The sequence below is a fragment of the Falco rusticolus genome, chromosome 3 (assembly GCF_015220075.1).
Source record: "Falco rusticolus isolate bFalRus1 chromosome 3, bFalRus1.pri, whole genome shotgun sequence".
Classification (NCBI taxonomy): Eukaryota; Metazoa; Chordata; class Aves; order Falconiformes; family Falconidae; genus Falco; species Falco rusticolus.
In genome coordinates this window covers 69,432,120-69,446,134 of record NC_051189.1, presented here as the reverse complement: position 1 = coordinate 69,446,134, position 14,015 = coordinate 69,432,120, and the positions used below count along the sequence as shown (strand labels likewise).

Below are 14,015 nucleotides of genomic sequence, written 5' to 3'. Positions count from 1 at the left end.
ACTTAAAGTACTAAATCATTCTTCTCTCAGCCCTCGAGTTTTGCCTTTTCCCCGGCTCACCCCTCTCGGGCGGGGGCAGGCCGCGGTACTGCGCTGCCGGGCGGGTGGGGCCGGGGCCCTGCGCTGAGCGCTGAGCGCGGCGGGGCTGCCCGCTCGCCTGGGGGCTGCCCGCTCGCCTCGGGGCTGCCCGCTCGCCTGGGGGCTGCCCGCTCGCCTCGGGGCTGCGGGCCCAGGGGAGCCCCGCAGGAGCCAGCTGCGGCCTCGCTTCGCTTCCGTTGCAGGGAAGGTGGAAGGGGGGAGGCGGAAGCTTTTCCGTGTAGGATAACCCCACATGTGCTTAGTTTTCTCCAAGGATGAGGTTTGCGTCTCTGGAATAGCAATTACTTATAAAAACGAGGGAGCTTCCTCAGGGAGCATGACGAGCACCGCGGCGGAACGCGGGCCGTGCCCTGGTGTCTGGCAGGCCCAGTATGCACAGGCCCGCGCCGTGTAACTTAGTGAACGTTGGGGTTTTATTTACATCTTACTTCACATACGTATGATGGGCTGAATACAAACGCCAGCGAACGCTATTAAACAAAACGTGCCGCCGCAAGACTTAAAAGCTGTAACTACCGATAACAGCACGATGCTTAGGGCTGAAGCAAGTTTAAGCGTGTCCCCACGTAGGACGGGGCCCCGGCAGGGGCCAGGAACTGGGGCCGGGGAAGGGGCGGCGGGGGCGCTGCCCGGCACGAACCACCTCAGGCGGGGGGGGGGGGCGGCGCCCCATTCCTCCCCCTTTGCCTCCCTGCCCTGCCCGCCTCCCTTCTGAGAACTGCGTTGAGCAACCCCATCCGGGTCCTTGTCCCGGGGGCTGCGCCCCGCTCGGCATCACGTGGCGCACGAGGGCGGTGACACGGGGCGTGACGGCGTTGCGGGGGGGTGGGGGAGCAGGGAAGTGCGCCCCGGATTCTTGGTGCGGCGGCGGCTCGGAGGTGGTCTGCCGCTGTTGCACTCGCCTCTGCTGCTCTCCCGAAAAGGAGCGTCTGTGTCTAGTGAAGCCACCGCTGAGCCTTGCTGCCTGGAGCACAAGATTCTGTCCCCCCCCGGGGCCCGAGGGCTTGGTACGCGCCGCAGAGCGCGCTTGCGCAGTGCGGGCCGGGCGGTGCCTCTGTGACTCAGGCGCTGCCATTTTGAGCGCTCGGTGCTGGCCGCGCAGCTGCTCCTGTGCTCGCTCCCGTGCCGAGGCGCTCCTGCTGTCGCCTTCGCGGACGTCCCGGGACCGCCTGGCGAAGAGAGGCTCTCCGGCCCTTTCGTCTTGCTCCCGGCCGTCCCCGTCCGCCGCCGCCGCCGCTCCGGGGTCTCTATGCCCGCCTCCCTCCGTAGGAGCCACTAGCGCAGGGACCCGCCGCCGACACCTTCTTCCGCTGCTGCTGCCGCCGTCGCCTCTTCCTGCTTCTCCTCTTCCTCTCTCCGCCACCATTTCCCCACTCCCCGGCACCGGGGCGCTGAGCTAGACTATGGGGACCAGGTTGGGGCTGAGCAGCGGCAGAGCGGGCGGCCCGGTCACCGTGTCCACTGCAGCAGGGATGGGGGGGCTCCGCGGCTTCGTGGCTTTATCTTGACATGGCTCCTCTCCGTGCTGCTAGCAGCGCCGCCGCCTCCACTGCTCCTCCTGCGCCCGCCGGCTGCGGGTAGCGAGCGGGCCACGGTCTCGGTCTCTTGTCTGAGTCTCTCAGTCTCTTGCTTAAGTGGGGGGGAAGTTTTGGGGAGGGGTTCCGTTTTTCTTTTTGTTTTCCTTTCTTTTTTCTTTTCCTCCAGGGGAGGGGGGAGTACTTTTCCCCCTCTTCTTAACCTGGTCCGCCGAATTTGCTAACCTAAAAACTTTTCAACCCCGACTAATCAAACACCTGGGGGGGAAAATGTCTGGAGAGAGGAAGAAAATAACCTGATAGTTGGGGATTTGCTTTTGGGGGGAGGGTGTTTTGGAGGTTTAAAATTGCAATCTAGGCTTGCAATTTAGGATAAAAAAAACCCAAACAAAACCTCGCAAAAATTTTGTCACCGAAAACCTGTTTCGCGAGAAAAGCAGGAGCAAAACTCCATGTATTCCGAGTCGCGATCATGAAGTGAGAGGGGAGACGCCGTGCTACTGTGGGTGCCCCGGGCACGGGCCGCCCGCTGCAGCCTCTGCCGGCTTGTGTAGAGAGAGGCCTAAGGAGAAGCGAAGAGCACTGGCCATGCACAGCCTCAGCTAATCGTGCTCCCTGTGGAGCGCAGCAGCAGCAGAGAGAGAAGGATCCCGGGGGATCAGCAGCCCAGGGAGCGTGTGAGGTGTTGGGGGATGTAGGGCTCTCCGACTGGTAAGGAGCCCTGCGTTTGGGGCACTGATTTGGGTTTCAGTCTCTAGGTGAGATAATACTGTCCCTTGAACCCCTGCCTGCCCCTCGTCTATGGCCATCATGATCCCTTTTCTCTTTGGCAGCAGTAGCCTCAGGGCGATGATGTGCCTGATGATGAGCAGGATGAAGTTAGAAATGACTCCGCTGTTTTTTGTCTTTGCTCCCCTGCAAACCAGCACTGTGTTGTCTGTAGTTGATTTTGTTGTTGTTGGCAGAGAAATGTCATATCTCATGGGATGTGCATTCCTCCTTTGCACCCTTGTCTCTGCTCTCCACCAAGTGTAATATTTCTAAAAAAAAAAAAAGACGGGCAACATAACAATAGTGGAAGGCTGAGAATAATAATCAGTAGAGTCATGAATCTGGCTGGGGTAAAACGCAATTTGTAATTTCAGCTTCATCTTTTTTTTTGTAAGCAGAGCAAAAGTACTCCCCCCCCCCCCTATGGATTGGGCTTGTGCCAGTTGCTTTTCATTGTACACGTAAATAGTGATAAGATTTGGGTATTTTTATTTTTTTCATTCTTGCCCACTTATTCCTGCGGCTAAACTGTTCAAATTTTTGTCTTTAAAATACTCAAGGTTTCTTTTTTCTTGGTTTATTGTAAAACCTCTTGTCCAGGCATGGCTGGACAACTACTTACTTTGTTTCTTGACCCCTCCAATACGACGTTCTCGTAAAATATTGCCTGAGGTGCGGTTTTGGGTTACATTAGCGTTTTATCTATTCAGTCGTATTAGCAGGAATCAAACGACTTGTTTCTGTTGTACTTGAGTCTTAAGAAAAGGTGCCCATAGTTTAGCTACAGTTTCCAAAGGCTTTAGTACCACCTGTATTACAAAATGGGGGACCCAAACTCCCGGAAGAAACAAGCTCTGAACAGACTTCGTGCTCAGCTTAGAAAGAAAAAAGAATCTTTAGCTGACCAGTTTGACTTCAAGATGTACATTGCCTTTGTGTTCAAAGACAAGGTAACTTGGTTTTAATGTTTCTCTGTTGCAGTGCATGTTAATTATGCTGTGCAAAGTCTTGCTGCCAGATTGCATGTAATGGTTTATCCTTAATAGATTAAGTTGACTTTTCAACTTTTTGAAGTTGCTCATTGCTGTAATACTTAGTTCATGTTTGCCATTCTGGCATTTTGTATGTTAGTTTTGTAATGCAGAGGGTGCCAGTACCTCGTTAAGTGATTACATGGTAACCTCTGTATAGGGTAAATACTTTTCGAAGTTAATACTGTAATTTGTTAAGCCTTATTGGGGTCTGAATTGCTTAATTGTTGACTGTGGACAGTCAAGTTGAAAAGGGAGGCCTGGCTGGAGTAATAGCTAAACTTACTGTATTTATCTGGGTAGCGCAGAAGGGAAGACCTGGCAGTTGAAGGGAGGAGTCGCAAAAAGCAGCATTTAAATGGCCCAAGTATGCAGACATGTGAAACTGTTGCTACCATTTTGAAAGGGAGCAGAGAGGGAAAAGAGGGAGTCTTCATTTGCTTGGCTCCCTGGTCTGCCGCTGAATGCGGTGTGTCTGGGCCGGGTTGGGGAGCCTGGTGATAGTTCTAAAGCTAACTGTAGACCCAGAACTAAGAGTTTCCATCCGCAGAAGGTGAAGAAAGTAGGTGCTTACAGTAAGTGAATGTGCTGAACGAGTGAAGATAGAAGCAAATGCCAACAGAATATATAATGCACAGCAGGCATGTAGATGAGCACCAAAACTGTTTAATCCCCTCAGATGTCGTATTTGTTGCATTCACTGTAGTGGCTATGTGTTTTTTAATGAAGACTCTGTTCTTTGAACTTTTCAATTAAAGTTTCCTTAAAATTCTTCTAATTCCATTTGCTTTTGTTTGTCAGTTCTAGTGCAAACAGCAATGGATATAGTGGGATGCAATTTCTTGGTGCTGTTTCATAGTAATAAAGAGAAGTACGAATGTTTTAAGCAGTGATAGCAAGTAAATTTTTAGGTGATACGATCTTAATGGTTTTAGTTGGAACATTCATACTACTTCTGGTTGCTTTGTAGAAACTGGTTGCAAATAACTGTTTTAAATCCTATAAAACTCGCTTGTATCTAAGTGAACTGAAGGTGACATCCAGTGCCAGTTTGTTTAAAGTAGGAATTCGGCTCAACTTAGCTTGGTCAGCAAATTGTTGCCTCATATGTATGTTCTTGCTGGGGTTGTGGAGGGTTATTTGATAAAATATGCTTTGTCATATAGTTATTTAGATTCTAAAAATGGGTCAAGACTCCCCATGCAGCTTAAGAAAGCTGTTAGAAACAGACTTAAAACTTTTAATGATCTTACATACAGCAAAACTGTTCTTCCAAATTCCCCATAATATTTTGGCCATGCTTGAGAGAGATTGAAATACTGTAGTGAGTAGAGTATAAAAGTTATTTAGCAAATCAAAACAGTCCTTCTTTGAGGACTTCAGACTGGATCTTGATTGCTCATTGTTACCAAATGAGGACTGGAAGACTTCCCTTCTCCTAATATGCTGACTTTAAAGTGTAGCAAAGGGAAGGGGGGAGTGCTGAGATGCGAAGGGAAGCTTGAGGAGGGCTTTTGGTCGACGCAAAGTCATGTACTGTACATGATGAAAAGGCAGTTCTGTTAATGTTCAAATACAGCTTTAATGTTTTTGTAGTCTCTAAAGATGCAGATTTACATGCCAGTCTTACAAACATGTTCAGCTGTTGGACTGACTGATTCTGTTCAATTTATAAAATTTTGCATGTAAATTCTAGTGTGGTTTTTCTCAGAGTCTTGATTTATATGATGTGCCCTTCATATATGAATGCTGACAGAAAATGGCAAATTCTGAAATAAACTTACCTATAGCTGCCTAGAAAGGATTGTAATCTTGATGTGACCTGTGCTTTTTTTAGAAGAAAAAATCAGCGCTTTTTGAAGTGTCTGAAGTGATACCAGTCATGACCAATAATTATGAAGAAAATATCCTGAAAGGTGTGCGGGATTCCAGCTATTCTTTGGAAAGTTCCTTAGAGCTTCTGCAGAAGGATGTAGTACAGCTTCACGCACCCCGCTACCAGTCTATGCGCAGGGTAAAGTTCCTCTTTATGCTTGCTGAATTTTAAGTTCTTCAACGCTTGTGCTTTTCTTTGTGAATCAAAGCTGATTGTTTTTTTCTTCTCAGCTCTTCTGCTGCACAAGTGTTCTGCGGGCATGTGTTTATGGGGTCTATTTTGAAGGGTGACAGCATATGTATTCTGAAATTGTGTTTAAATATGTGGTGCTCAAGTTCTGCCTTTCATCTGTCTCATTCAGTTACGCCTTGGAAATTGTATCTTGTTGCCTTTCTTGTTCTTTAGTAGGCATGTGTTAAATTCTTGCAAGAATTGTACAACTAAGTGGTTTTGCTTTATGAATATTGGAAGATAGGGTATTTGCTAATGCTTTCTTAAAGTTGGAATTGATATTTGATTAAAACTCTGCATTGAAATACTGATTAAAATTCAGTGGAAGGCAAGGAAGGCTTTAGTTGTGCTGTGAGTAATACAAATGGAAAATTACACAAACATGGTAATAAGTAACACCTTTAAATCATGTGCCCTGTACAGATAAGTTGCTTATCTGTATCTTCAACTAATGGAGGGGAATGTAAGTACAAAACTTCACTACTTGCAGGATGTGATTGGCTGTACCCAGGAGATGGACTTCATTCTTTGGCCTCGTAATGATATTGAGAAGATAGTCTGTCTCCTGTTTTCTCGGTGGAAGGGATCTGATGAACCCTTTAGGCCTGTTCAGGTATTTGGTTTTGTTTTTTAACTTCAATTAAGAGCCGGGGGATAAGTACTCTTTTATCTTTTTAACCAATAAATTAAGTTACGTGACTTAAGTGGATGTTCAAGTATGCTGTCTGGCTGTTTTTTTAATTTATAAAGGAATCTTTTGAATGCCAAATTCTGCTTCTTGTCTTTATGCACTGTTACATCAACACTTACAAAATTTAAGTGTCTGAAGGACCTTTACAAATTACATCTATGTATAAATCTGTATGTCATGTTAGCATTTGTAGAAGTGGTTTAGATGTGGCTCTTGGTACAATTAAATCTTTGTCTAAATATGATGGGTTCTGTGAATATCCCAAGTTGCTGTATTTTTGTTAGACGAAAAAGGATCTGAGATGGCTGAAATTTGTGCATTTTAATTTGACCTTGAAATAAATTTCAAACATCTTAGACTGTTTAAAAATCTGAATGTGAAGAGCTAGAGCTGGCTACTGGGGAAAAAACCAATGTTACGTGTATATTCTGTGCTGGTTCTGCAATAAGAGTAAAGTGTTGGAAGAAATGCACTGTATTGATGCACAGGGATGCCCTGCCACAGCAAGCTAAACCCAGTTTTATATATGCAGTTAAAGCTGTACCTTCTGAATTGTTTATACGTCATTGCAATGAGTAATGTCAGTGTTGGCAGAACAAAACTAGGGAATTCTTTAAATTGTGGCAAGACTCAAGTGTGTCATCACTGTGTTTCCCCCATTTCTGCTTTTTGTAGATAAGGAAAGGAGCAGAAGTGGTTATAAAGCCCCATATTGAAGGAAATTAATTGGTTACTTGTGAGCTTTAGCTTAATAAATATTTTATTCCCCTCTCTCACATAATGCAGGCCAAGTTTGAATTTCATCACGGTGACTATGAAAAACAGTTTCTGCATGTTCTGAGCCGAAAGGACAAGACTGGAATTGTTGTCAACAACCCTAGCCAGTCAGTGTTTCTCTTCATTGACAGACAGCACTTGCAGGTAAGCTTAATTTTGTCCCTCTTTTTAACAAGTGTGTTTTAATCATAAGATGCTTTTTCTTCTTAGGAACACTAGTGATTTTGCTGCAAAATACTCAAGTAGAAAAACTGTGCATTCATGCTTGCATTTCAGTTTCAGAGGGAACTTAGGCTATAAATAGGATTCGTATGTACAAAAACTAGCTATGGGCCCCCAATGTGTTCACGCAATGAATTTGATGGTCTTGTATTAGTTCTAAAATCTACTTTAACAGTGGTTTTGAAAAGTCAAAATGTTGGCTTAATTTGGAAGTTATTCAAGTGAATGAACAGAATAGTGAAAATATTTTAGGCATTGGAGGTCACAGACTGATTTTTGAGTTCATGCTGTTTAATACACATGGGACAGTGGCTTTTAAATGTGTCTGTTCTTCCACAGTCAGCAGCAAGCTAATAATTGGGCTGGATCTGCTGGGGGTCTGCCTGGTAGTCTTGAGTTAACTTTCATGTTTAATAGCTTTTCTTTGGCTTTTCTTTGTCTCTAGACTCCAAAAAACAAAGCTACAATCTTCAAGTTATGCAGCATCTGCCTGTACCTGCCACAGGAGCAGCTCACTCACTGGACGGTTGGTACCATAGAGGATCACCTCCGTCCTTACATGCCAGAGTAAGGTACTGGCCAGCAAAATGGGGAAGATCACAGAATGCAGCAGTGGATTTTCACTTTCCTCACCACTTTATTCTTTCAGAATTTAGAAGAAAATGGACTCATGTTCAGAACACTATACATTGTGAAACTTGATCATCCTGGATTTGTTTTGTCATTTGTATCTCAGAACTTTACAATTTTTTTTAGATGTTTTCTGCATGGACCTTGTGAAAGAGAGGATGCTCTGCATGCTTCTGCACTGCATCAGCATCTTACTAAAATGTGAAATGAAGGGACTGTACACTGAAACAAATGTATCTGAAAGCACAAGGTGATCATTTGTGGTGGTGTTCCCATTTGTGCTGGTCATGTCCCCTAGCATCTATAATGTTAACCATCAGTGTTTGGAGGGTGAGAAGTGAATGTAACAGGTATAAAGGCCTTATAGCTTTGCTGTTAATGATTGTATCAAAGAGCACTATCATTCATTTTAATGAACAGAAAAGTGGCTACAATAGTAAGTAAATGCGGGAAAGAAATCTTTCTTTAAAGAAAAAAAGCATCTCATTTAATATGTAGGCATTTTTTGCCTCTTTTATTTTGCTGGGCCATGTCTAAGTTTACTGGCACTTTTGGTTTGGATCTCTTTCCCCAAGTTGCTGTATAACTGTATGAAAGTATTCTTTTGCGTTGGATGCGTTTATACAGATGAGGCAGACCTGGAGTCTGAAGTTGCTAAAGCAGCTAATAATAAAGTAAAATAATAGCTGCAGAAACAATGTTGGTAGAGGATTATTTTTTTTCTTGAGAGTTGAGACTTGTAAACTTGCAGGTGAACTGTGCAGGAAATACTGGTTTCTAAAATGTTTCGTATGGAAAACCCAATGAGGTTTTTTTTTCTTTTGGAATAGACATTATAAAACAATGTAAAATAGTGTTTGGAGCGTCAAAAGTTGGTTCTGACAGAACATTTTAAGATTGTGCAATGATAAAAGGAAGACTACTGTATAGTTTTGATGACAAAGAAGGCTCTGCTTAAGGGTTGAGTACTTTACTGGAGTAAAACTGCATAAGCCTGCTCCCTTTTGGATTAAACTAGTGCTTACCTGTTTAAAACTTGTATTTAGCTTCTGTTTGGAATTGGAAAAAATTGGAACTTTAATAAATTAGGTGAAAGATGACCATTTTATTTATGGAAATCCTATTTAATTTTAGTAATTTCTTGCATCTTGACGGTGTCACCCATTGCAAACACTGATAATGTACAGACTGTTAAATGGTATTAACAAAAATTGGTGGCAAAGGCGTTCTGAAATACGTGGCTAATATGTTTTGAAAAGCGGCTGTCAGAAGTAATCAAATTCCTAGCATAGTGCTGTATTTGGTACCTGGATGGTTTTAGTTCTCTGGTCATGAATTTCTACAGGTTTAACTGGAGCACCCTAGGGAGACACCACCTGAAAGCTGCAACTTCGCTTTCATAAGTGCCTTAAGTTACAGAGCAGTACCTTAAATGCTGCTCTACAGAATGCTGTGATTTTCTTGAATATTTAGTAACTGCCATACCTGCTAGTAGTACTGTAAATTTCCCAGCTTTTAAGTGCCCTTCTTTGAATGGCCTGTAAGTGCCGTACCGAGTGCCCACATTGAAGCTTGGGATGGGTTTTATAGGGTCTTAAATGTTCAGGTTCCAAGAGTTTGGATTTTGCTTCCCAAGTGCGCAATCCCTTTTTCTCCTTGTAGTTTTGGACATCATCTCACAGCAGTGAGAATCTGGCCTTAGGTACCTTGGTTAGTAAGTGGCTTAACAGTTCTTGCGTTAGGAATTTTGGTTTTCTTCATTCAGGTTTCTCTTGGAAGAAGCCTCAAGATGTTTGCCTGAGTGGCTGTGTACAGTGCTTTCAAGTGTCAGTAAACGGTATCATCCTGAACTCGAGTTCTCAGTGTTACAGGAAACAGCCTGTTTGGTTTAATTGCTTTTTTGATTTTGTATGGGATGCATAAGACACACTCATTCATTCTTTGTGACAGTGATCTGAGTTAAATTACTGTGCTTTCTTGGGAGAACATAGTTGTATAATGCTAATTTTGTTAGGTGTGGTCTGTTCTACCCAGCTAACAAATGTTATGCTTTTGCTGTGCTATTAGATTGAGTTGATGGCTATCTGCATTGTGTAAGTGGTAGAGAAAAAAGATAAAGGGGAGGGAACAACAGGGCATCAGTGCATGAGAATCTCTTTGAGTGTATGAGAGTTTGTTCTTTGGACATCTGAAGGTGTTTCTCCACTCAAACAGGCTGACTTTCAAGGGAAAAGATGAAACTCGAAATTGTCCCACCCTTTCTCAGTGGAGCTTCTGGTTCATTTTCAGAATATTCTGTTAAATTACTTGAGCAAAATGCCCTTCAAAAGGGAATGAAAGCAGTTCACGATACCTGAACTTGGTATCTTGAACTTGATGAACAAGATACCACTTGGTTTCAGGCCATTTTTATAACAGCTTAGTGGCTTTTTGGTAGGCTTCCTTAACTTCAAAGTGTACATTTTATCTCACAAAACTGTTCACAAAGCATCGTTTGTGACTGTAAACCCAATTATTTTGTTCAGTGGAGCTGTTTGTAAGTACAAAAGGGGTCCATAAGACTTTTTTTTTTTTGTAAGACTTCTGGTTACTACCTGCTGTCAGTTTGTGTGGCCCCTTTGGATATGCTAATAGGAAGAACTGAAATACACTCAGTATCTCACCTCAGATTGGGGATTTTACCGGGCAGTTGCCTGGGGATTTGTCATGTGCGCTTGCCAAGCAGAGTGAGCTAGGGATGAATGGGAAGTCAGCAAAATTAAGTAGACAGAGGCCTGTTAAATCTCTTGCATCCAAGTAAAGTGTCTGGTGGAGGGAAGCTTGTGTCAGGTGCTTCCCAGATGGAGAAGCTTATTAAATATCATAGCCTGTACATTGCTGTATAGTTTTCCTTCACTTTTCAAGCTTCTTCAGCCATACAGCTGTGTTACCAAAAATATGGCAAGATGGACAGAACTGCTGGTACAAGCATTGCCCAAATGTCATAGGCCTGCAGCTTGTTTGCAGTTGATACCCTTTGTCACATCTGTCTCAAAGCAAAAATTGCTTATCAAGCTATGATGTTAGACTAAAATTGCTGTGTTAAGCAATACATAAGGTACTAGAAACACATTGTGATTATACAGCGTTGCTCTAAAAAAGAAAAAATTGGTTGCTCAAACTAACCTTTGAGCATTGAAAGCTGATCTCTTGATACAAGTTGATCTTTTTGCATAGTCAGATATTAAGCCTATTAGAAAACAAAGAAGGTGGGGGAAGATAGTAATTTGCAAGTTTCATTTTTTCTGGACTTTTAAAAAAAAATAAATCCTGAAACCCACTTGGTTTTCATTTACAAAATAAAAAGCAAGCATAGGATCAGTCTTCCTAACAGATAGGTCCTCTGGCCCCTGTGAATGATGACATCTTTTTTTGCTAACATAATAAGGTGTAATGTATTAGTTTGAAAATTGCTTTAAAACCTGATACAAGGGCCATAAGCTTCCACTCCTTGTACTTTGTGCCAGCTTGTGACCTCTCCAGGTGTCCTTCCCTGCCAGTCTCTGTTTTGCAGCAGGGAGAACACTCCATTTTCTTGCACTTGTCCTGTGCTGGGTCATTAGGCTACTTGCAGTTAAGGAACGGCATCTCATGTTAAATCTGGCTCTCTGGGGGCTGAACAGTGAGAATGGTCGCTTAAGGTTTTTTTGCTCCCTAACAGTCCATTAGAATAATCTCACACTAAGCTTCATTAAGGTTTCTGCTGCTAGTGTGTTGGTTGTTAAAGTCAAGAATTAATTATTAGACTACATTTACATCCCCTGAGCAGACAGACATGTGGTGTGAATTTACTTAATTGCTGTTTTCTTTTATTAGCCTGGAAAAGCTTCTCCCATTTTTAGTTTTGCATTTATTGCAGCAGCAAATTCAGAAGCGGTATAAGCCATGGGATTCTAGAACAGCTTTCTGGAATGAAGTAACGAGATAAAGGGATTTATTTAATAGTGTTTTACAAAAGGAAAAAAAGTTCAGCATGGATGTTTGTACTAGCCTGAGTGGTGTTCATTCTAGAATTCCTTTTGTGGAATTTTTCATTTTGTTAATCTTTACATATAAACAACTTACCCAAACCCTAAAGCCGACGTTACTTCTTGTCCCTCTGTGGCACTAGCACACAAAGGATGTTGCTGTGTGTCAGTTTGGCCTTTGTTTGTTCGCAGGGGCACTACTTGATGCTTGTGCTGGTGGTATGTGAACAAGGCCTCAGCTTGTAGGTGTCTCCTGTATCTGCGAGGCTACTGCACCCTGCAGGGGTCGGGCATGACGCAGAGTTAAAAGCTTCAGGCAGAGCCTTCACACTTGCACTGAAGTTCCCTGAGCTCTTCCCCTGCTGTAGCGCCCAAGGATGGGGTGCTTTGTATTAGCCTGGGATGTGAATCTTCCTTGTTGTCATCTTGGAGTACAGATGAACTCTGCTGTCAGGGAAACTGGGGAGGAAACTGCAGTTCCATCTGCAGTGGTAGCTGGGTGCTGCTTTCCGCTCCGCGCCCCGCCGCTGGTGCGAGCCTGCCGGTGGAGCGCTGAGGCGTGCGTGGGCTCTGCAGGGTAACTGAAGCAAGCGAAGTGGTAAGAGTAACTTCTCTTCTGCATGGCTGATAGATGCTTTTTAGGGCTGAAGATATCTATGACCTAGTTCTGCTTGGAGAGGATTTACATATGGAAAGGTCCTTTAGTTGGAGCACAATTGCCGTATGCCAGAGCACCCGCTCTACAAGCTGCATTTCTGGACGCTCTGTTCAAGCAGCTACTGCTTTTAAGTGAAAGAACTCAAAGATCCAGAATCTTCCTACAGTGGTACAGCCCCAGGCACTGCTTTGGTGAACAAAAGTAGGGTTTTTTTGTGTTGTTTTCTGGAGGACAGCCGACATGTCATGTTTGATTAGAGCTTGCAGGTAATTTACCCTGGTTTAGGTGAGAACTGTATATGCTGCGGTGTCCCACAACCACGGCAGCTTGGGACCAGCGGATCTGGTAACAGCAGTCCCTCAGCGAATGCATTACAGAATCACAAAGCTAGTAACTGTCATGGTGCTGTCCCTGAACTCTTAATTAGCAAAATAGGAATCAGAGTGCTTTTTTTCTTTATTCCCAGGGGTGGAGAGGTAAGGGAGAGGTTTTAGGGTTTCTTTTTATTGGCTAAATAGTTTCTGCAGGTAAGAGAAGTCTAAAATGGTTAGCAATGAAACGCAGTTGGAAATTCTTCCGTATGCCCTGGCAGTGGCTCGGAGCCAGTCAATGAAGCTGAACAGAATGGAATTGCTGTTCAGAACAGTTACTCAACTGCCTAACTCTCCCTGCCTCCCCCATCCCCTTTAGGTGGTAATGCTTGCCAATTTGAGAATTGTAAACCAACTAGCTTGTGATTAAATTGGCAGATTAGCCTAGGTGAAGCAGCTCAGCCATAAGACCCCTGTGACAAGTGGCTCAACCTGAAAGCCTAACAAGGAGTCCTGATAGTTTAATTCTTGTTTCAGCAGCGATGTCCTTCCTTACCCTCTGTTCTCCCCAGTGTTATCACTGACAAGTTCCTTGTCCCAAGAACTGGAATCCTTAACGACTAAATCCCTCCTCACAGCACCTTCATCTGTGTTCAGTATTTGCCCGGATTAGTATCTGGACTCTCAGTTTTACATGCCAGTGGGAACAATTCTGTTCCAATTCCTCATTTTCTCAAGGGACCTGTAATGTGTAATTCTACCATGGTGTGAATACCTGGCTGTCAGTCTGAACGTATTTGTGCGACAGTAGTGATGTGAAACCAGCATAAAACACTTGGCTGGCCAATATATTGCATGAAGTGGGAAGCTGCAGTGACTTCCACTGATGGAGACAAACTGTTCCACAACATGTCACATACGACTGTGTGAGGTGTGCCCCTCCCTAAGGACAGGCCTCTAGACATCAAGGAGTATGGTGCATTTGGTATGTTTAATAATTAAAAAAAAAAAAAAAAAAAAGGAAAAAAAACCCCAGCACAGTATGGGAGGGGCAGTACCATTTGCAGCTGTAAGATGGGGAGCTTACAGAGCTCTGTCAGTTATTGGATATGTAATCTGGCACACTAATAAGACTCACAAGATGCTCTCAGTGAGTCACTTGATTTGTTTGCTTGT

General features: G+C 43.9%; 1 protein-coding gene across 1 annotated transcript; it reads left to right on the top strand.

Annotated features, from left to right (window-relative positions):
* The first annotated feature begins 1,200 nt into the window (after positions 1–1,200).
* Positions 1,201–8,963, top strand: C3H6orf62 (chromosome 3 C6orf62 homolog). Its single transcript, XM_037381690.1, has 5 exons — positions 1,201–3,355; positions 5,274–5,450; positions 6,034–6,156; positions 7,021–7,155; positions 7,679–8,963. The coding sequence occupies exons 1-5, from the start codon at positions 3,227–3,229 to the stop codon at positions 7,802–7,804; spliced, it is 690 nt and encodes a 229-aa protein (XP_037237587.1). The 5' UTR covers positions 1,201–3,226; the 3' UTR covers positions 7,805–8,963.
* The last annotated feature ends 5,052 nt before the right edge of the window (positions 8,964–14,015 follow it).